Source organism: Pezoporus occidentalis, unplaced genomic scaffold (assembly GCF_034315485.1).
Source record: "Pezoporus occidentalis ecotype Australia unplaced genomic scaffold, CSIRO_AGI_Poc_V1 ctg162, whole genome shotgun sequence".
In the NCBI taxonomy this organism is placed as follows: domain Eukaryota; kingdom Metazoa; phylum Chordata; class Aves; order Psittaciformes; family Psittacidae; genus Pezoporus; species Pezoporus occidentalis.
Window position 1 is genome coordinate 1,051,331 of NW_026913447.1, and position 24,540 is coordinate 1,075,870.

Genomic DNA, 24,540 nt, shown 5'->3' on the forward strand with positions numbered 1-24,540 from the left:
GAGAATTTCAATGGAAAGAAATTTAGCGCTAGCATTTATAGCTATTGAAACTTCTCTCACTTAAACTCTGAAGGAAAATTATGCCTATGCAAGATACAAAGTAAAAAATGCTTTAAAATTCAAAGTTTCAATGAACATATATGAATGATATTACATTTCTTTCAGTGAACAATGTTACAGACTTCTTTCAAGGAGATCAGTAACATAAGCTAAAATTTGCTTCATTTATCTATCAAAAAAAAAAAGGAAATACTGTACATACCATATTCATTATAGTGAGGATGTATGACTCCACATGGTCACTTCCATGATACTCAACCATCTTACTATCTGCAACTACAAGTGTCTCCACCCATCGTTCCTTGCTGACAGAGCGCCGAGAAACCTTTTTGGCAGCCATATGATTTTGTTCCCATCTCTCCCTCTGATGCTGCTGCTGTTTGAGAAAGCTGAGGGTATCTGGAAGAATAAGAAGCAATGCTGACTTCAAAATATTTTCAAGCTTGATTTGAAGTGTACAGCTGTAACACTTGCAGATGGAATGGTAGCATCACAGAACCACAGAAGGATTGATATATGTTGGAAGGGACTTCTGGCTGCCACCTACCTGACACACAGCAAAGCTAACTCCAAAGCGACAGCAGCTTGCTAAGGGCCCTATCCAGCAATGTTCTGAATACACACCCCTAGATGGATTAAATACACATGCAGAAGTTATCTCTACTCAAATGCCAGGGATTAAGGTACAAGACAGAACCAAGCTAAGAAAATATTAAATTGGGGATGTCATTTTCAAGCAATTTCTATTCTGTGGTCTGGCTTTAAGCTTTCCAATGACACCAGTTCATAGTTACGATAAAGGATATGCTTTCTCCATGAGCAGCTCTTATTCTCAGCAGAATGGCACATTAAGGCCAGTGATGTGGCACATCCAAGATTAGTTTGTTCGGTGCATGGAAAATATGCCTCAAGAATAGGGATACTTCACCAGTAGGTGTCATCTAAATACTAACCAGGCAAACAAGCCATAGACTTCTCAGGGGCTGCCATCCTGTCTGATTAACAGAAAAGACAGTGCTTCCACTATAATTTTGGGATTTGTGCAGCTAACGCTTTTCAGGAAGAAGTCTTTGCTCTGTAGAGTTGCTATCAACCTTGCATTGTGGGGATAACTACCCTCCACTCATTGTAGGTTTGAACGCCAGTTGTATTACCAGGGAAGTACTGGGGATGTAAATACCATTAGGCCTGAAAAAGAAATGAAGAGATGCCAGTTTGACAGCAACTGGTGGCATTTTTCCAACCCAGAAGCCAAAGAAATACTTCTACAGTGCTGGGATTCCCCCAGTCCTAGGACTGATGAGGAGCATCCTTCCTTGTTGCTATTACAGATATTGCAGTAGTCCTTTTGCTTCTCACTCATGAAAGAGAATGTCCTTATTCCAGATGGGGCACATCTGCACACCAGAAAGACAGCGCCTACCTCCAAGTGCTTTCAGCCTGTTCAGCATAACCCCCAGTGCTGTGGCAGAGGAAGGATGTCCAGCATTACCTCCACCCCTCCAAGTCCCAGCACTAACTGTTGCTCTACACAGACCACTTTCTTTAAAGAATGGATGACCTGGCAGCTGGGTCCCAAATCTTGTGCTCACCCCAGGAGAAGACCTGTTACACCTTTGTAATGAATGCACTGTTTGCCCTTTCAAAGACTTAGATGCAGCCAGAATTTATCACGGCATCTTGCATTTCTACAAAATGTAGTACCACTGGACTATTAATGATGTATATAATACATCTCTCAGTGTAAAAGGTGATTGCACATATGCAATAAGTCAAGATACCAAAGGAAGATGCAAGATTTTTAGAAATGAGTTCTCCGAGGTCATCTGAAAGGTGCCTAGAGAAAGAAATGCTGGCACTGATAACGTATTACATGTAAAATTGAAATATGTCACATTAATAATCAAAACTACAGCAGGCACATCACAGATTTAAAACTGAACCACAGTGCACAAGTGTGTAGTAGACAGCAGCTCCATTAGTTGATACATACTGTGACCAGTTAGCACTGCGTTGCAGCACCAGTTCAGGATTTCAACCAGCACCAGGCACATGCCACCAGGAAGCACAAAACCCTACAAAATTACCCCAGACAGGTTCATCCTAATACTGGAAACCAGTATCTCCCTGGATCAGGACACTGTAACAAACCTGAAGTAATATAATATGAAGAATAACATCTATTCTATATTGTTGATTTAGAATATAGTAAATAAATAAATATAGCTGTGCCTAGACTTCTTTTTGCAAGAACGGGCATCTGCATTTTAAAAGATGCTTAAGTACTACTAGTGAAGTACAAAGAACCATAAAACTTTTGACCTGCTTGGCAAGGTAAATAATAATGGAATGTAAGACAAGTGTGAATAAATGTAAAAAAAATATTCAGTAAACATAAAAGTTGGTAACTTTTACTATTCATGAACTGTGATAAAAAAGACTGTGCAAAAAAGAACCCATGCATATGAGTTTCCCTTGTGACTACCAACCAAAATCACTTGTCAGTGTCATCCTGTGCATCCACACAAAGAGACTGTCCTGTAGATATATAAGTCAAAAAAAGTTAATAAAGAAAGGTGCCTTCCCACCAAGCCAAGAGACTCAAAGGAAGGCATTCATTTTTGTATCTTAGTATTGAAGAATTAGCTGCATGGAAAAATAGCTTGTTGCTTACAAGAAAGATTATAATTTGTGAGTAAAGACAAAGAAAGTGGGTGTTTATTTGGTTTTGTTTGTTTAGAGTCAAAGCGGTTTTGTTTCAAGAGAAGGGAGATGGATTATGACTGTTACAACCTCTGCCCTAACCCTACTAACCCGGTCTACAGCATCACTCCTGCTGTATACCTCAATCTTTGTTCAGTTACTGCAATAGCCACCTCTATGAGGGGCTATTTATGAGCTGCATTCATCAGTCCCTCTTCTACATTTGCATGGTGACCTGGATTCAGCTGAAACCAGGACACATGGTTTTCAGCATCCTTTTTTTCATAAAGCACACTTCTCAGTATCTACATTTTTAAGGGGTTTGTGCTGAGAAAAACCTTCTCCACAGCTATTTAAACAAAAAAAATCTGTTCAGACTGTGGTTAAGTGATTTGTTTACAGTCAAATAAAATATGAGGCAAGCTGTCAGGCTTTGTATTCACATCTAGCAGAGAGTTTTGTTTATTGTCTAGACAGGTGATAGCACTGGAGGTAAAAATGTTTGAAGCCATACACTGAACAACTCTCAGGAAAAAGATTGAAGTGCTGGTTGAGCATGAGGCTATGTACTACAAGAAAATCTCAGAACAGATTTAAGTTGTGAAAATTAATGCCAGGTAGCAAAGGGATTCTGCAGACAAAACTCTGCAGGGCTCAGCAACTGATCCCCTCCAGTGCAGGGATCTAACCTGGAAGGGTGTCATCTGAGGCTGGATCCCTGCTGGTCTCCTGGCAGCTTTCTTAGTTAGATGAAGCAGAGAGGAAGAACTTCTAGGAACTACACTAACATACATGCAGCTATACAGTATGGTTCTAAAGCTTTTGCTTCTTCAAATGATAATTGTCTCTGTTAAGCTTTTCATTCTGGGGTAAAATACCATCACCTTGCTTTTACCTTAAATTAGAAAAGCGTTGAAAGTGATTGCAGATTTGCTGAGAAATTCCAGGCACCTTCTTGTCCAGGAATGGAAATCTTGACTAGGAGCCCACCAGTTCAGGAATACCCAAGGAGTGAGTGATGGTTGATCTGAGACCGAGTAACACACAGTACTGTCTGAAACAGCTTGCCTCCCCATGCTCTTCCATCATAAATGCTGAGCACAGCAAACTCCAGTCCTTGGAATAAAAATGAAGGTAGTGCTGAAAGTATGTCCAGCACGGTCTAAGACTTAATAAAAATAAGGTTGCCAAGAGTTTCACCTACCAAATTGCATGAAAATACTCAGAAAGGAAGTTTCTATCTGTCATGGGAGATAATTTTGCAGATGTGAAGCTTTTATTAGAAAACTTGATTCATCCAAACAAGTCACATACTATGTTGCATGAGTCATATGTGATATACAGCTATATCACTGCATAACCAAGAGAAATTGTGTAGATGACATTTTTATAGAATTAGAATAGTTAGGGTTGGAAAGGTCCTTAAAATCATCTAGTTCCAACCCCCTGCCACAGGCAGGGACACCTCCCACTAAACCATGCCATCCAAGGCTCTGTACAACCTCAGCTTGAACACTGCCAGGGATGGAGAATTCACAACTTCCTTGGGCAACCCATTCCAGTGCCTCACCACCCTAACAGGAAAGAACTTCCTCCTTAGATCCAATCTAAACTTCCCCTGTTTAAGTTTTAACCTGTGACCCCTTCTCCTGTCACTACAGTCCCTAATGAAGAGTCCCTCCCCAGCATTCTTATAGCCCCCTTCAGATACTGGAAGGCTGCTATGAGGTCTCCACGCAGCCTTCTCTTCTCCAGGCTGAACAGCCCCAACTTCCTCAGCCTATCTTCATACGGGAGGTGCTCCAGTCCCCTGAACATCCTCATGGCCTCCTCTGGACTTGTTCCAACAGTTCCATGTCCTTTTTATGTTGAGGACACCAGAACTGCACACAATACTCCAAGTGAGGTCTCACAAGAGCAGAGTAGAGGGGAAGGATCATGTCCTGCTGGTCAGGACATGAGACCCCCTGCTGGTCACGCTTCTTTTGATGCAGCCCAGGATACGTTTGATTTCTGGGCTGCAAAAGCACACTGAAGCTGGCTGATGTTAAGTTTTTCTCATCGACCAACACCCCCAAGTCCCTCTCCGCAGGGCTGCTCTGAATCTCTTCTCTGCCCAACCTGTAGCTGTGCCTGGGATTGCTCCAACCCAGCTGTAGGACCTTGCACTTGGCATGGTTAAACTTCATAAGGCTGGCATCAGGCCACCTCACAAGCGTGTCCAGGTCCCTCTGGATGCCATTCCTTCCCTCCAGGGTATCAACCGAACCACACAGCTTGGTGTCATCAGCAAACTTGCTGAGGGCGCACTCAATCCCACTGTCCATGTCAGCGACAAAGATGTTGAACGAGACCGGTCCCAACACCGATCCCTGAGGGACACCACTCGTTACTGGTCTCCAGCTGGACACTGAGCCATTGACCACAACTCTTTGTGTGCGGCCATCCAGCCAGTTCTTTATCCACCGAGTGGTCCATCCATCAAATTGATGTCTCTCCAATTTAGAGACAAGGATGTTGTGTGGGACAGTGTCGAATGCTTTGCACAAGTCCAGGTAGATGACGTCAACTGCTCTACCCCTGTCCATCAGTTCCATGGAACCATCATAGAAGGCCACCAAATTGGTCAGGCAGGATTTCCCCTTAGTGAAGCCATGCTGGCTGTCACCAAGCACCTTGTTGATTTTCATGTGCCTTAGCATGCCTTCCAGGAGAATCTGCTCCAAGATTTTGCCAAGCACAGAGGTGAGACTGACTGGTCTGTAGTTCCCTGGGTCATCCATTTCCCCCTTCTTGAAAATGGGGGTTATATTTCCCCTTTTCCAGTCATCAGGAACTTCACCTGACTGCCATGATTTTTAAAATACAATGGCCAGTGGCTTAGCAACTTCATTTGCCAGCTCCTTCAGGACCCACGGATGGATCTCATCAGGTCCCATGGACTTGTGCACGTTCAGGTTGTTAAGAGGGTCTCGAACCAGATCCTCTCCTACACTGGGCGTAGGGTCTTCATTCTCACAGCCCCTGCCTCTGCCTTCCAAGACTTGGGTGGTATGGTCAGAGCATTTGCCAATGAAAAATGAGGCAAAGAAGTCATTAAGAAACATCCCTAGCCAAGTTTAATTCTAACTTGTCCTTAGCTTTCCTAACCTGTCTCTAGCTTCCAGGACAACATCCCTGTATTCTTCCCAGGCCACCTGTCCTTGCTTCCACCTTTTGTAAGCCTCTTTTTTCCCTCAAAGTCTCTTCAGCAGCTCCTTATCCATCCAAGGAGGTCTCCTGGCCCTCCTGCTGTACTTCCTCCTAGTTGGGATGCAACACTCCTGAGATTGTAGTAGGTGACTCTTGAATATCAATCAACAGTCTTGGGCCCCCCTGCCCTCCAGGGCTATATCCCATGGAACTTTACTAAGCAGGTTCCTGAAGAGGCCAAAGTCTGCCCCCTTGAAGTCCAGGGCAGTGAGCTTGCTGCATGCTCTTCTCACTGTCCTGAGGATCTAGAACTCAACCATCAATTTCTCAAGTTCTAGATAGAAATGACTAATGACTTTCAGCAAAAGGGCTGGTCTTTAACATCAAAATCCAGACTGTTTTTAGTGAGAAATAAAGAAGTCCCCAGAAATTACCCACACAAACTCTACTTGACAAATTCTACAACATAGAGGACCCTTATCTCTGAACTACAAGGAAAGATTTTAAGTTAACTGTAAATCTCAACAACATATGGAAAACCACATTGCACAAACTTCTCCAGTACCGGTTAAAGCTGTATGGCTTCCATGTAACACAGGAAAGGTATGTTCTCCTTTGTGGCTCAAATTTCATGTTTTGTTAGGTGACAATAAAATCAATTCATTTTTTTTATTAGGTGACAACAGAGATGTCTCAAAATTTGCCAATCCCTATTAAGAAAGAGCTTTCTAATCTTTAAGAACTAGTATCAATAGTCTCACTATGAAAAACATTCAAGTTCTTCCTCTTTGAACAACTCATCCACTCAGAATGTTGCTTTATTAGAGTTTTTTGTTAGTTTCTGGTTTTTTCCCCCCCCAAACTCCCGTAAAAAACAGATATGACTCACCTCACTATAAGGTTTTATGGGACATTTCCGTATCAAAGGCTTTTTCCCACCTTGTTTCATTCAGGCGTTTCTTAAAGACGAGTGCAGCATACAGTGCAACACAAGGGGACCTTCAAGGTGCTAACTGCACACAGCCACCTTTTAGCATCTTTGGAGATACACAGGGCTTTGAAACAGCAAGGTGAAAATGTCTGGAAATTCGCAGGAGAGGAGAATGCAGGCTACGAATGAAGGCTGTCAGACAACTAATCTATGTCTCGACTTTCTGTCTTTACGTCCTTTCCCTTTGTGCAAAAGCACTTTCAATTTTACCAATCTGTATTATTCACAGTCAAAATATTACATCTTCAGACATGAGATATGAATGATGCTAGACTAATAAATCCTACACTGTTCAGAATTTGTCATGTTATGATTTTTTTTTTTTTATGGCCTTCACTTTGTTCTAAGACATGTATTTAAGCATTTAAACAAAAGACTATAGTTTTGGGGTAAGTTTTTCAAGAGGTCAATAAACTCTTTGGAACAGAGTCATTGTGCAAGGGAAGATGAATAAATATATGAAATTATCACTAATGACATTAACCTAGTACTAAAAAGCATATACAGTTCCATCCATAGACTAAACACAGGAAAGGCTGAGGAGTGACTCAGCTAATAAGAATTAAAAGGCTAGTAAGGCAGAAGAAATAAACACAGTTTTCTGAAATGTGATTATTTTCTGACCAGCTTTGGGGATTTCCCACGACAGTGCTCTAGCCACCACCCTTCTAGATAAAGGTAAAACCTTCTCTTTCACTCATTAAGGAAAACAACACTAATAGCAGATTTACAGCAAGAACTAACTATTTACAAAACTCAAACACAGTAAGTGAACCCCTTCCCCTATTCTAACTATGTGCTGAAATAAGGCGGCTATATAGAAAAGTTCAGTGAAACCAAATACACTAAAATTTTGTACACATTGTATCATATAACACTATTTTACTATATGCATTTTATTCTATTATATACATAGAATCCGGGTTATAAATATCCACAATGAAACTAAGTCTGGATGCTGACAATGCCAGAGTAAGGACTCACATGCTATATGGAAAAACTGTTGGAAAACAGGGAAGAAAGGCTGTGAGTTTAGAACAGTACAGGTAACCAAACTGGTTCTTTTTATACGCATTTCTGAAACAGGCGAAGCTAAATGTTTTACACAAACGCTTTACGAGTGTGAAACAGTATTCACACAGGAAACTATTACAGCTATTTAATCATGTTTTTTCCCATGTTGACAACTGCCAAGTCTCAACAAAAACAAGCACAAAGAAAGAAAGGTTACAACTTTGCAAGCCTTGTTTAACATTCCTGCTTCGGAAACATACAGTATCAAACAGTGGAGCTACACCACTCTAATCCAGAATGAAGCTAAAACTGGACCTGCGCTGACTGATGCACTCGATCAGATACTGCTGCTGAGTGTGTCTGCTGCTCATTGCCACTTACGCTAGAAGGACAGAATTATAAATGTTCTGAGCCACTGTTAACAGGAGATACACAGAGAGCAACACTGTGGGAAACAGCTATGCCTGGAGCTGCCTGCATTTTGCACTTAATTCTCCTTCTTCCTGAATGTTTCTTCCAGGAATTCCCAAGTCAATATGGGACAATAAAAAATTATAGCTGCACAGGTTGGTTTTCTAGGAGCGTGTTACTTAATCTCGTTTGAACTGTCCATGCCCATTCATTTAGGGAACAGATTACAGAATAACTTCAGTGGCTGGTTCCTCTTTTTTTGGTGAAAACATTAATGTGACAGATTAGAAGAAAAAGGCGACTCTTCTATTAATTAACCTAGCACTTGGCAAAACAGCATCTGAAAACAATTCAACTTGCAGCACAATTCTAATTTGATGAAAACCAAGTATCTCCGACAATAGAATACATCTCACTGTAAAGCAAATTTGCAGATTAAAAATTCTCAGTAAATTACGTCCTAATGTCTCTTACCAAATAATTTAAGAACTGTTGACCTAAGAATGACAGAAAAAAGCCATTTTGGAGAGCAATTATGATGTAAATGAGAATTGAAACATATGGGCTTTATTAATAATTTTTCTTATTACACATCTTTATGAAAATTCATTTGTGCAAAGTTAATGCAAATAACTGTAAGTGGCATCTTGAAATAGCTGTCTGTGCTTTGTCAGGGTTGATCTGCTTTCCAGTGAGGTTAAAGAAATAGTATCCAGCAGCTCTTGAATCAGACTCCAAAAATTCCTGTTAATGTTCTATAAATTTCATTCACGTAATAAGAAAGAAAACCAAAACTGGTTATACGCTGGTGATCAGAGGTCACCAACCTACAAATCAGGAATAAGAATAAGGCTAGAAGGACCTTATTCACTACACGAAAGACACTGAGTTGCTGGAGTGGGTCCAGAGGAGGGCAACAGAGCTGGTGAGGGGTCTGAAGCACAAATGTGATGAGGAATGGCTGAGGGACCTGGGGGTGTTTAGTCTGGAGAAGAGAAAGCTCAGGCGGGGCCTTATCACTCTCTACAACTACCTGAAAGGAGGATGAAGGTAGGTGGGGGTCAGTCTCCCAAGTAACAAGCGATGAGACTGGGTGCTGTACCATGGGGTCTCTTGGGCAAAAGCCATTAAGGCAGCTTATTCACCCACACCGACTTACTTAAATTCATAATCCATCACTGAATCTAATCATTGAATCTAAAACTGGTGAACATTAGCAGTCCTCTCTTCAAGAAAGGATGACTGAAAAGAATCACATTTGATTCAGGGATTGTAAGCAAAATGGTGCATTTCCTTGTGGAAACATTTTACTATAGGAAAGTTGTGCAGCTCCTGTTTTATCAGACACCAAATTCTCCATGGTACAGATATCCATCAAAGTCCTAAAATATGGGAAAAATTTTTAAAATATGGGAGAATTTTTTAAAATATAGAGGAAATATTTCCTTTTGCTCCCCAATACAACCACAAGCTGAAGTACAGCAAAGGAGGCAGTTACGTCAGCATAATGTTCTTCTCCGGTTCATAACACGTGCTTCCTTCCACCCTCATAGAATCACAGAATGTTTTGGGTTGGAAAGGACCTTAATATCTTCTAGTTCCAGTCCCCTGCCATGGGCAGGGACACCTCACACTAAATCATCACTCATCCATCCTCCAACCAGGGTATAAGTTTCCTCTGGTTTGATCAGGGATAAACAGCTGCAGAGCAGAAGGGGACGGTTTGGGATTCCCCTTCAGGGAAAACAAGAAGCCTCTCTTCCCACCTGCAGTCTTGCTCAGCTGTCTGCAAGTGGCTGAAGATGACCCTGCAACTCCCTGGAGAAGACAGACTGCTGCTCCATACACCCAAGATGCCCATAATGGCTTTTTCAGCCTTGCAACTGAGGAAGAATTCGCTCCACACAGATACCCTTCACAAGATCCAACTTGTACTATCACTGTCATCACAAAAACAATATACCCAGCACTATTTTGCCTGTTTATGCTCCCATATGTAGAATCAGAAATGTTGGTTGTGTTTAAGAGCCCCCTCTAGGTCTCCGAGAGCCAACTGTGCACAGCAGTAACTCATCCCTGATTCATCATTTCCCTTCAGTTAATACAGCAAAACCAGCTACTTGTTGTCATCCTGTGCTTGCAAACAAATCAGTACAGAATCAGCTGGGACCAGCTGCTCCTGCCTCTTCTCATGGAGGAATAGGAAGTCAAAGACAAACACACACAGGCAGCACACAGCAGCCGTGAGATGTCACCACTCTTGCGTTTACAGAGACTGTTGGGTGGTCCCAAAACAGGATCCAGCCTCCTTGCAGGACGCAACCCTGCTCTTGCCCGTAACACGTGTCCTCTCTTCAGACATCCTACTGGGTACCAGGAACGAACACTGTCTCCATGCATTGAATCTCTACAAAACCTAATAGCTATCGACTAGCTGCTCTGGGGCAGTGTCTTGTAATTAACAAAGGAGTTTCATGCTCCCTCTATAAAGCTTTCTGTTTAAAGCGGGGCTCACAGTCTAAACACATTCTATGGAGAAACAGAAACTTAACAATATTCTATAACAACCAACTGTCTCTAGCTTCCAATCATACAGTATGTTTTAAAACACTAATCAAATTTGCTCTTCATTATTTCCACTGACTTCTGGAAATTAACAGCAGTTCTCTAAATCTCAGCAATTATTTCCAAATATTGTAAGGCTGTAGGTTTTTGCACTAAATTGTAGCTTTTGTGCTTGAGCTGTATTACCTGCACAGCAGGCCTCTACCTTAAAAGATACTCATCTCAGTGTTTTTTACACTTAGACATTACTTTTGGTAGCACCTTAAAAGATAGTACATCTCTCCTCTCTTTGTAATTCCAGTATTTCCTTCATTCAGTCTCCAACAAAGAGAACAAGAACTGATTGTAACAGATTGGGAAAAATGTGTCAAGAGGTCAAACTTCACAGTGGAATTCAGTATAGCTCCTATTTGTTATTAGCAGTTAAGGCTAGTTAAATAAAAAAAGTTGACCTCCTTAATTCACAGACTGTCTGTAGCAGTGTTTCCTAACCACTGATGATCCATGAAGCATCTGTAAGACATTAAAAAAAAAAACAGCATTTCTATACATACCAGCAAGCCAACAAAAGAAGAGCCACAAAGGATCACTCAAACTTTAGCCCACTTTTATCTGGACATAAATGACAACTGTACGAATTCCTATTTTTATTTTCTTACCCAAACCATTTGATCCTGCAACTAAAAAAATGCTCAGAAACACTATTCTGCAAGAACAGATAGTAATGACCAGTATTCTTGACTTCCGTGAGTTAGCATTAAGAGTGTTCATCAAAATGTGATTACAGCATTTATTTCTGACATTACTACAATGTTTGGTTGTTTCTACAACTCTACATTCAAGTGATGGAGGAAGTACTGTTCTGACATATGAATACAGTCCAGATCTGCAGAAAAATTTTAAGTCTGCTACTTTTGTCACCAAACACGTAGATTCAGATCAACTGAAACTATTCACAAATTAATGTTGATACTTTAAAATCAACTATCAAACACCATAAAAGTAAGATGCTTCACTTCAATACTTCCAAAATGAAACTTTTTTCAAAACTACGCAACCTTTTCAGCCGGAATAGTTCTGTTTATTTATAAACATGTCGTGGTTTAAACCCAGTCAGGTAACTCGTTCACTCACTTCCCCCCCCTTTTCTTGCCCTCCCCCTGCTCTCGGAGGGATGGAGAGGAGAATCGAAAAGAATGCAACTCCCACGGGTTGAGATAAGAACAGTTTAGTAACTAAGGTATAACACAAATCACTACTGCTACCACCAATGATAATAATGATAAAAGAAATAACAAGGGAAGAGAATACATCATCTCACCACCAGCCGACCGATAACTCGCCCCCCAAGCCCGACCAAGCTCTGACCGATACCTCCTCCAACCCTGCCGTCTCCCAGCCCTTCCGGCTAACTCCCAGTTACATCCTGGGCATGACGTGCTGTGGTATGGAATACCTCTTTGGTCAGTTTGGGTCAGGTGTCCTGTCTCTGCTTCCTCCCGGCCTCCCCTCCTCCCTGGCAGAGTATGAGGCTCACAAAGTCCTTGGCCAAACCAAAACATCGCTTGTTATCAGCTCTGTTCCCGAGCTGAAAGTCAAAACACTGCACTACACCAGCTACCAAGAAGGAGAAAAAATGACTGCTACTGCTGAACCCAGGACACTGGCTGAAGAACATGAAAGCTAAAAAATGCTTCATTTCACCTTAGGAAACAAAAATACTTTATTTATGTTTGAGCAGAATGGTTTTAAACCTGAAATAACTTTCTGTTTTTCCTTTTGTTTTTTTGACACAACAAAATCACGTTTCAGAGTGCACCCTCAACTATGTGTCATTTTTCTCTTATCAAATCCCTCTCATTTTCCAGCTTGACCAATGAACCAAAATCTTTTGAACAAAAAAAAACCACCCCTAGTCATACATCAGCAGTTTCATGCAGAAATCTCTCCTGAAAACTTGCTTCCATATTTCCATAAGAAGAAGCAATTCTCACACACTTTTATTTGACTTTTCTATTTTGAAGTAAAGAGAGGCTCCACTACTGTAATACAACTGGCTTTTTCCTGCTTGATCTTCTGCTATAAAACACTGACACCTCTACCTTTCTGTAAATGTCATCCTTACGTTTCTAAGCCATCCTTGCTGGCAGAGCTCTGTAGCCTCACTGTCCCAAGAGAGATACGCTGCCAGGACACAGAGCATCCTCCACTAACTAGGTTCCTCTCCAGGTGATGTGCTCTTTGGACGTATAATGCCACTCCTGAATCTTCATGGAGCAAAATGGTACTTCATACTCACAAGTCCTCTCTGTCTCAACAAGAATTTGCCCATCAGGCTTTGCCTACTCCAGTAAGTTACATATATTCAGGGAACAAACACATTCTAGTTTTAGAACTTGTTTGCTTACTGATTCGGATCACATCTCCAAGCATGTTTCTGCCAAGCATCAACCAGGCTGTGATTATATTGTCCTTAAAGGTTACATACAAACATATAATGTATGTATTTAAACATACATTACATCATATCTTTTAGAGAATGCCTCCTGTATGCATGCAAAAATGTGGTAGTGGGCTTTCGGACCCCTGGTGGTTATTTCTTCATCACTTTGTTTCAGGATGGTTGTCATATCAGTCATATCAGTAACCACCAGGTGGTTCTGGCAAAGCTTATCTTAGTAATTTTGTTTTCTCTATAGTTGCTAACAGAGCCTAACATTCTTGAGGTTACTTATTTACAACCCTATTGTTCAATCAACCCCATTCTTCAATCCACCCTATTCTTCAATCAACCCCATTCCTCACTACTCTATTAAAGTGGATGGTTCGCAGCATGGCCTCAGTATAGGCCGATGAGCATGCTATGAAACAATTCCTGATCATGGCACAGGATTGGGACACAGAACCCTCTAAGTAGTCAGGATCTGGCTACTCTATTCAAGAGGCTGGGAAAATTTAATGGATGCTCACAGACTGTTCTATGCCACTCAGCAGCATTGCCAAAGAATTCTGGATTGTTTAATTTATTAGCACAAATATGGTGTCATTATTGCTAGAATAGTGGTTGCCATGATATCTACAGTATTACAGTATGAGAGTAAATGGCAGCTCAGCACTCACCTTACAGATAAAAAATAATACAGAATACATAGGATAAGGAATACCATTGGCATCTTTTAAATAAAATTTTTCAAGCAAAGTTGTTAAAGAGGATGTCTATTTATGTTCATCATATAAACTGCCTGCCTTTGTGGCTATTCTGTATATTTACAGTGTCGGGGTTTTGCTATGCTTTCTGGCATCGGATTAGTATTTTAAGGGTATTTTTATCATCCAGTTACTAAACTATGTTCACATTTCCAAGAAATAATAGTTTCTAGTTCAGCTTTCAAAATGTACAAATTAAACTGCGGCATGTTTCAAACAATCTCTTTCAACATGTCCATACAGAAGTCTCTGAGTTTGTACAGAGAGGCATGGGAACTGGGGAGCTTAGCTGAAACCATCCCAGTTGGCAACCCCTTAGTCTTTGGCCACCACAAAAACCTTGAGTACATTTCAAGAATACAGATTTGAATATTTTAACTCCCCCAGATGTGAAAACACGTCAAGGATTCAGCTAAAAATATCTTTTAAAGACTGGATTTGAGCTCTCCAGCTATAACATGACAGTCCAATTATAAAGCTCTAGACAGAAATAGATGATTTCATGTACAAATGTATACTGGGTAAAATTAAAAAAAAAAAAAAAAGGGTTCTAGACAGACCTTTGTCTTAGTATTTGCAGAATTCACTGGTTAAGACACTTATGACACGAAGTCATAAGTATCTAAGTTAAAATGTAGGAGAATGCATTTACTTATATATATTAATGAAGTATTCATTAACATAAACATAGGATTATTTCACTGAGCACTGACAATGAGAATTTCCTTGTCTTATAACCAATAGTTTAAAAATTGTCTCTTAGCTGCCTTGAAATCCTGACTCATAAATCAAAAGGACAGGAGAATACTAAGACAATAATCTAGATTACACTTTCCTTCTTTTGCACATCTTAACTTGGGTCTATTAACTTAGAACACAGAACCATTTTTCTGAAAACTACCAGCAGATAGCCTCTATGTCAGCCACTGACAACCTACTGTATGTGTAGGTACCACTGCATGTGAGTACCTACTGTGTTGGTACCTACTGTAAGTGAGTACCACTGCATGGGCGAAATGATATTTGCAGATTTAGCCAGAATTTTGAGAGTGACTTTTTCCTTTGATTCTGGTTTCTGATCAGAGACCGATTGTCAGGGGCATTACAACCTGTTGGATGTCATGATCCCATTGATTTGCTTCCATCTTTCTCATGTATAGGGTAGCAGTACCACCAGCCATAACTAACTGGACTCCCTGTAGTTCACTGCCTACAGAAAACTATGCCAGAATCCTTCAGAGATGGGAGCTACTTGGGCTCCTACACTAAAATGCCAAGAAGTTTGAGTTTTGAAATTTGCGCTTCAGTGGAAAGAGACTCAAGTAAAGCCCTATTAAAAGACTCAGCCTCTATTATTTTCTAAACGACAATCTGAGTTTTCATTTGCAGAAAATCCTTGACTCCTTTCCTCTCCAGGTAGACACTTGAGACCAGAGGAGCAATATACAGACAGGTTTGCCTGAAATATGCAGCTCATACGCACCATAAAACAGTATGATTAATTATACGTTAAGGAGAGAAAAATGTCCCAAAACTGCATAATGATGGATAAAACTAAGCTACATCCATCAACAGGGGAAGGGGATGTTCAGTAATCCATACCCCAGTGTTAATGCTGTCTCCACTTGGACAACTTTCAGCTTGCCTGTCAATGTGACCTGTCTGTGCTTTACAGGAAACTCCCTTCTTTCGTTGCCATTCTTTCTCACTGTCCCCCCAGCAGATGACATCTCATCTCTTTCTTCTCCTTCTGTCTCCTCTGAGGAAGGCCTGTCTGACAGAAGTACCTCATGATCAGCAATGGATGCAACAGGGACACTGAAAAGAAAATACCATAAAGCAGAGTGGTTCAGTGAATATTTTACCTGGAGAACGTCAGGCAAATAATACAGAAAATGTCAGGAATGATCTGTTGTTAAAACTGCAACACCTGAAAGAAGGCTTTGATCCAAATCCAAACCTCCACAGAGATGAGGGGAATCCAGATTGGGGGGCTCAACTGACAGCAGTACAGATCAGAGAGGAATGAACTCAATTTAGCTTGTTTTAGAGCTCAGGCAGGCAGGAAACCTGCTGCTCATTCTGTCTTTGGCAAAATGGAAGGCTCAGAGTGAGGCTGTGTTTTAACTGTGTTTTAGAAGTATCTAAACTCTCTGTAAAGCTTCAACTCAAACACTGTTTTACAGCTGGACAAAAGACCTGTTTTAAAAATCAGTACAATCAGAGACAGCACAGAACTAGACTTTCTCTTTTGAAGAATTTAATAAAGGACATCAAGGCTTTGGAGTTCCTATTCTGCACAAACATTAATTTTGGGGCAGTGTTTCTTGAGGATGATTAAAACCATTTGAAAGAGACTTTCCGTAACTTAACAGTTTAATTTATGTGCGAAAAGATTTCATCATTAGTTATTTACAGAGGACACAAATAGTTTTTTTCAGCTATGCTGCCTGATTACATGCTGTTTGCTGAAGTAGAAGTTGAGTATTTGCAAGAGAAGAGAAGTAGAAAGTGAAGAAGGGACAACAACAATAAAAAATAGTAATAAAAATAAATAAAGAAATCAATACTCTCTTTTATGCTCTTTCTTATAGAAACCTGGACATGCAACAACAGTTCCACAAAGTCTTCAAACAAGTGCAACACTGAAGAGCATAAATAAAAGTATTTTATATACTTTTAGCATAGCAATCTTTTGACCGCTTATTTTTTTGGGTTGTTTTTTGCATAAAGGTGCATGCCTTCTTCTTTTGCACAATTCCTTTCCCTAGAAAGAAAAATAATTGTGTGTAGTTCTGTGTGATCTTTAAGTGAAGTGTCCCTCCAGTCTGTTATTCACATACAGTTTTTCAGGCAGTTCAGAAACAGCACACAGTGAAGAGGTACTATTTGCAAAGATACCCTGCAACAGGTAATCTTTACATAAATACCACAAAACCACAGACAGATCTCACCCTACTAGGTGCCTTTCACAACTAATCAAATCCAGCTATCAAGTCCAGTAAGCCACTAAATCTATGCTGAGGCAGAACTTTACGCAAAAACCACTTCAGACGAAGACCTGTGTTAAAAATATCATCCTTCACTCCAAAAGATGTGCTCTGCAAACTGCTGTCTAGTGAAATTGCATCTACTAAACACTGTCTCAAGCAGCTCAATATTGCCAGAAATTCATTATGAGAATGGTCCCAATAAGCACCCATCACTGGTGCTAAGAACTCCATCTTTCACCATGGAGATAATCAGAAGTGCAGAGTAAGATCTGTGCACACCAGAACATGCTATAGAATAAATGTTAGTGCTGTGGCCTAAGTCTAGACACAGCTGCACTTCTCCGCAAAAGAGAGCTTACAATTCTCAACAAGATGACTGAAGGAGTGCTGGACTGGAAAAAAAAAAAAATCTTATAACCTTCTAAGATATGCAGTTACCCTGATACCCAAATAATCATAAAGCTAAAATCTATGCTGAGAGGAGCATTACGGTCTCCTTTCAAGAATCTCTCCAAGTACAAAAAAAGCACCCAAGTTCAAGCAGCTGCTGGGATATGATGAATGAAAAACACAAGTCCAAAGCCAGGAGTGGACAAGCTGCAAGGACACTGTGTTTCATGCAGAAAAACTGTGCTCAGACACCCGCTTAAAGCGGGTCATGTATGAGGAGAGGCTGCCAGAGGTTTATCAGGGACACACAGACTTCAGAGAAACTAATAGTGAACGCTGAGCCCATATCAGCACATTAGCCCCACAGCACAAGTCCTGTACTTCTAAGAATTACAAATCTGTGATCTGCCCAGAAATAGTAAGGTAACTAGCTTCTTTTTAGAAAGTTCACAGAGAGTTCAGTATGACTTAGAAATCTGGTACTAACCAGACCAAAGGCTGAACAGCTTTGCCAATACTACTCCATTAATGGGTCAGGTGTTCTAGGCAAACTTCCAAACTCCTGGAACAAAAGTGGTTTTTAATGCAGCTTAGCTTTCTGGGTTTTCTATTTCAGCTGTGGAAATAAGGTTTACAATTGTTCCAGGGTAGTGTTATCCTACAAAAGAGAAAGGGATGGCACGTAACAATTTAATTTTAAAGCTTGCTATTGCTCTCTGAATCAATACTGCAGCCGTTCAACATTTACATTACCAAAGCATATGTTTACCCAACCAATGGCAATACTCAGAAAGTCCAATAGCATCCCTCACAGTTTCATAAGGAAAGCTGTAGACATAGAGCAAGAACAGAATATATTCCTCTATGACAGGTACATTGTTAGACATGCCGAACTAAATTCAGTTTGGAACCAGACCAAATGTCCTCACTCTACGGAGTGGTTAAGCAAACTGTTTCAAAGAAGACATGGTACAGACCACAGTCTGCCCTTTAAACTGTAGGAACACAAGTGCAGTAAGCAAGCATGGTGTAGCAAACACTGTTTATTTCCAGTGGCATGACGACTGAACAAAAAGATTCCGCTGGAAAAAAAAGCGAGGCAGATTTTTCCCTCCGTATAGTTTTGATTCAAATTGTTTGGAAGATGGCGTGCCATAGAATTTTGAAATCTACTCAATCATTGAGTGAGGAAAGTTCTGGTTTTGACCCTGCACTTATTAAACTGGAGAGCAAGAATTGCACATAATATAGCATTTTATTCCCTTCTCCTCTGACAATATTTCTGCTGCATGTAACTACAGCCTAGGCAGATCACAAGGACAGTTTGTACCAAAAGCCAAAGATAACATATTAGAATAGGATGAATCAACCTTTGACTATGACAGTTCTTCACTACCTACAGAAGGAGCCAGGTTCTAACACAACTAGCCTAAACTCAAGGTGCTTGGCTACTCACGTAATTATAAATAGATATATTAAACATCTGTATGCTAATGAAACCTAGAATCCTTTGTATTGTGTTTGACTGGCAAGGTTTTGGTATCAGGAGGACCTACAGAGGTGGCTTCTGTGACAAGCTTCCCCCACGTCTAACAGAGCCACTGCCATTTGGCTCCAAGACAGACCTGCAACTGACGAAAGCTAAGTCCATCAGCGACAGTGGTGGCACCTTGGGGATATAATGTATTTAAGGGGGAAAAGTTGCTGGGCAAAAGCAACTGCAACTGGAGAGAGGAGTGGAAATATATTATAGAAACAGCTCTGCAGATATTCAGGTCAGTCAGTGCAGGAGGGTAGGAGGTGCTCCAGGAGCCAGAGCAGAGATTCCCCTGTAACCTATGGTGCAGACCATGGTGAGGCAGGCTGTGCCCTGCAGCCTATGGAGGTCTATGGTGGAGCACAGATCCACCTGCAGCATGGGGAAGACCCCACACTGGAGCAGAGGGATACCCAAAGGAGGCTGTGACCTCATTTTAAAATTTGCCCATGATGGTACTTAGAATCATAGAATGGTTTGGGTTGGAAAGGACCTTAAGATCATCTAGCTACAACCCCCCTGCCATGGGCAGGGACACCTCCCACTAAACCATGTCACTTGAGACTCTGTCCAACCTGGCCTTGAACACCACCAGCAACTGGAGCACTCACAGCTTCCTCGGGCAACCCATTCCAGTGGCTCGCCACCCCAACAGTAAAGAACTTCCTCCTTATACCCAATCAAAACTTCCCCTGTTTAAGTTTTAACCTGTGACCCCTTCTCCTATCACTACAGTCCCTAATGAAGAGTCCCTTCCCAGCATCCTTGTAGGCCCCCTTCAGATACTGGAAGGCTGCTGTGAGGTCTCCACGCAGCCTTCTCATCTCCAGGCTGAACAGCCCCAACTTTCTCAGCCTTTCTTCATACGGGAGGTACTCCAGTCCCCTGATTACCCCTGTGGCCTCCTCTGGACTTGTTCCAACAGTTTAATGTCCTTTTTATGTTGAGGACACCAGAACTGTACACAATACTCCAAGTGGGGTCTCACAAGAGCAGAGTAGAGGAGCAAGATCACCTCCTTACATCCTGATCAGTGATCTCTCCCTGTCATTATCTCAACCCATGAGCCTTTCGTTATCATCTTTCCTTCCCATCCAGCTGAGAAGGAAGAGTCATAGAGCAGTTTGGTGGGCACCTGGCCCCCAGCCAGGATCTACCCACCACATTCTTTTCTATTGCCTAGCAAGACTACCTGCATCTACTAATTTGTTAGAAGTAACAGGATTTTTGACAGCAACCTGAAATGAACACAGAAGTCTTCTTAAATTCAATGTCAGAGATCAGAAACAAAACATTGAAGGAGTCTTATGTCTCCAGCACAGAATCCAGAGACTTCTGGAAACAGAATGGAAAAAAAAAACAAAAATAAACAAAAAGAAAGTTAGAATCTCCTCCTTTTGTTTTGTTTGGGGGCATGGGAGGGGGAACATCTCTTGACACCAGTTAGTAGCAATTGATTCATCCATTGCTAGAACAAACCAGCCATCATGTCTTTGTTTCCCAGGTACCACGCCCCCGAAATGCTAGATCTCCTGCTGTCTGCACATACAGGCTTTCATGTTTTCAGCTCAATGCAGAGATTGCATCTGTTTCAGAGAGATACTCCATGTACCCCTGCAAGATGTCTGGTTTATGTTCCTGCTTTAAAACAGACATCATTCTAACTGAATGTCTCTATTCACTCTTTTTTTATGGCAAGCATCTTTTAACAGGTTACTAGAGCCTCTTTGTAGAGAGCAGAGGGATGCAAGAAGAAGGTTGCTTTTCCTTGTGTATACTGAATTGATATCAGTTACTACAATTCAATGCATGAGCTGCATGAAATTATGTGGTTAAATACAGGGTAAACAAATACTGGAAGACCGTCAGCATCATTCTTTGAAAGATATGGAAGTTACACTGTATGTACCAGGGTTTCTGCCAGCAAGCAAGGCAGCTTTCATTGGCCACAATGTTCTTCCAAAAAAAGATGGGCAATCCTTTGAGAATAAAACAGTGTCCTGGGTGTTTTTGTTTTCCTCCCTCTTCCAAGTGGTTAAACAAAGAACTTCACTGTCAAAAGCCAAGACTAACAGTTTACACTGTACACTTGCAGACAGAAGAAATTAGGAGAATGCTCTGGCATTCTGACCATGACTGAATAAAATCCTACACTCAGGCATAACTCTTCAGAAGAACAACAGGCAACTATTGTCTGAAATAGCTTAATGGTGCTCTAGTCATCTGCTAAATTAACTATGCCACCCAGACATAATTCAAAAGACTTAAATAAACAGTTTTGCAGAGATGATGTTGCTCTGCTCCTGCAGCTCACCTCACCCCTCTACTCATTTCACGTGACAGCTGACCTCTGTCCCCTGCTTCCCACCCCAGGCTTACCCCATCACAGCTCCAATGCAAAATTATAATCATAAAATCATAGAATAGTTAGGGTTGGAAAGTACCTTAAGGTCATCTAGTTCCAAATCCAAATGCAAAATTTTAAATTATAAGGTTTATAACTGCAGACAATGAGTTGAAGGTCCATGTACAATCTAAACTAATCCCAACTTCTGAATTCATCTATCAAATCTTTTCAAAGCCAAAATGAGGGTAAAGTACATGACAACTTCTGTTCATTGAAAGCTCCAATGAAGTATTCTCAGAAATCTATCTTAATACCCTAAACCAATTTATACAGCCTACTGCAGCAATCACTGAATTGCAGTCTGAATAAACTCAATTACCCTCCTCTACTAAGCAAAGAGCAAACTGACCACCTCATCAGTCCAAGAAAAAGATGCCCATCTATTTTTATCATAACAGTCCCATTTGTCCTTAGTGAAGAAAGGCTTTGTTACATAACAGCATTTTCATTCACAAACTTCGCAAAATTTCTCCATTTTGCAGCTCACAAACAAATGTAAGACTGCATGAAATCAAAGAAATGGGAGGGGATCTTTTCTTATTCTGTAGAAGGGAGGACAGTTCCTTCTCTCTTGCATTACAACTTGGGGCACAGTCAAGTTTTTAAGATTACCTGTTCAGAAAACCAAAACAAATCCCCCTCATTTCCTCTCCTACAGATATAAATGATTTGAGAAATTATTTATAAAGCTCTGGGCCATTTTTCATTTAGCATTTTTGCTATTTCTCACAGAGATTTCAAGTGATAAAGTAAGACAACAGCATGCAACGTACAGTATCATAATGCTATCTACAAGTTTAGCACTCAGATTTGAATGCAGCTGAGTCATCTGGCAGTTGTCTAAGCAGCAGTGGAAGTGTACAGCACAAACCTAAGTTATAATTTGCATCATTTATCACAGTGATTTGTCTTCAGACACCTAAAACTGCTAAAGATACTGCAAATTATAAACTAATATAATCACTGCAGAAGTACAGGAATGTAACTGATGCTAAGTATGCAGACGAGATGGATGACAGGTTGAAGCCTGGAGATTCATGCGGTTGTTGCCACAGTAAAAGTCATGAACACACTGTTCAGGACTTCTTCCAAGAGGTGACATGGTCCTTACATTAAAAAAAAAAACCAACAAAAAAAAAACCTTACAAAAGGTGACACAGGAGGTCAGCATACTCTACCTATCCCTCCCACACTAATTCCTCTGTTTTGATTTTGCCCATACAATTGTTCTTTATATTCTTTAACTGACAGACAGGTTAGTTCTGACCAAAAGATTACTATTACCACTACCCAACTTTGTGTGATGACTTGAAAGCATCCAAGCAAAACTCAGCACTACTTTTTTTGCCTGGGTACACAAAAGGTTTCCCAAGCATAAGTCTTATAAGTCTTAACTGTCTTAAGTTTAAAAAACAAACAGAATCAGAGCCCAAATAAACAAAAGTATACAGTCCATATGATCAAACTTGGCCCCTAAATTAAAATACTTGATTCTGAAAACCAGTTGCTACAAGAGATATGGCAGGCAACTCTTCATCAGTTAAACCCCATCCCAGTGAGGACAAAGTTAGGGCTGAGAATACAAACTGGTCATGATATTTAATTCATAAAACATAATTCCTTTCTACAACTGAATGTGAACTGTAAACTGAAATCATTTTGCTTTAAAGTGATCCCAAAAGACATTACTCTGGGACATCTGTGATATTGTGTGGGCGTACTAGGCTTCTGGTATCAAATTTTATAGCACGAAGTGCAAAGGTCTTGAAAAGAATCAACTTGCCCGCTTTAAAATTTATTTATGAACCAACTATTCCCCAAAGCCCGTACAATAAATATATTTAACACAGAAAGCAAGAATTGGGTCACTTTCCTTTTTTGTTCTGTATTTCACTTCTAACAAGAGCAATTGCCGTGACAACGTATAGAGCAAATGGGAGATGAGGCTGATGTCTTTCTTTTTCCTAACCTTGTTGAAGAGCTGGCTACAACAGAAGTGAGATAACAGAACATACCATACAAATTAAAAGTTAGGCCTTTAGAGGAACCAATGATCATTATATCCTGTCACATGAAATTTAGTGGAGCTGACTTGTTGTTTGCTTCTGTAATTTATCAATTCATATTACACAATAAAACATATTTCACAGTAAAACTTCAGCAGTAGTCGTGACTAAGGATTAAAAATTCCTGCATTCCTCTTCTTCCAGCACCTTGAAAAGAACCAGCTACTCTAACCATTAACCTGTGAAAGACAGAAAACCACCCCTAGATATTCTACATCTCTATTTGTACATAACTTGGGGCTTACATCATTTAGGTTATTATTCATCACCGCTACCAATACTGTACCTTTTCTAAAGTTTGGTGCAGACTCAGCTTGAAGGCCTCCAACATCAGAGAACCAACGGAAGTGCTAAGTTTTGGTATGAAGTCAATTAAGGAAAATATTTTAATAAATAAAGTTACTAACTCTGTAATTTCAAGATGGCAGCTACCCTCTAGATATAATCTGCCTTTCCAGGATAGTTTATTAGCTTATTTTCCCAAAAGACACAATGCTGAGTATCACTGCACCAATATTTAAGTTATTTTTACTTCTACAAAAAAAAAAAATTGTTGTTTATTCCCTGCACTCCACTTTCAGAACAACCAAATAAATGTCTTTAAATATTCTGGTAACTATCACAGAGAATTTAGAAATCCTAAACTTAAACCATGGATTAGAGGAGGAGTACTTTATGTTGAGATCATGCAGCATCTGCATGGAGTGAGAACTGTTTTGTGAAAAAATAATGATTGCAATTCTTGTCACCCCAGAAATAGTCAAGAATTCAAGTCAAATTTACCAACCAGTTATGATTGCAGAAAAAACGGTCGGGGTAGAAAGGATCAAAGTGTGAAAAACATATCCCAGCTGTAAAAGGGATTGAAGTTTTCAGAAAAGAACCTATATTAGTCACTCCCGATGTGTTTTGACTGAAATTCTCTCATTCTACATAATTTCTTTTTACAGAATTTTAAAAAGCCTGGCACAAGGAAAGGCACACAACACTGGAAAATATAAGCT

General features: G+C 40.5%; 1 protein-coding gene across 2 annotated transcripts in view; it reads right to left on the reverse strand.

Moving 5' to 3' along the window:
• The window catches only part of ADAMTS12 (ADAM metallopeptidase with thrombospondin type 1 motif 12), a 157,363-nt gene that overhangs the window by 75,193 nt on the left and 57,630 nt on the right, over nt 1-24,540 (reverse strand). For both annotated transcript variants that reach the window (XM_062612884.1, XM_062612885.1), the window contains one exon: nt 263-459. In XM_062612884.1, the coding sequence (XP_062468868.1) occupies nt 263-459 (197 nt within the window). The remainder of the gene's footprint in view (nt 1-262; nt 460-24,540) is intronic.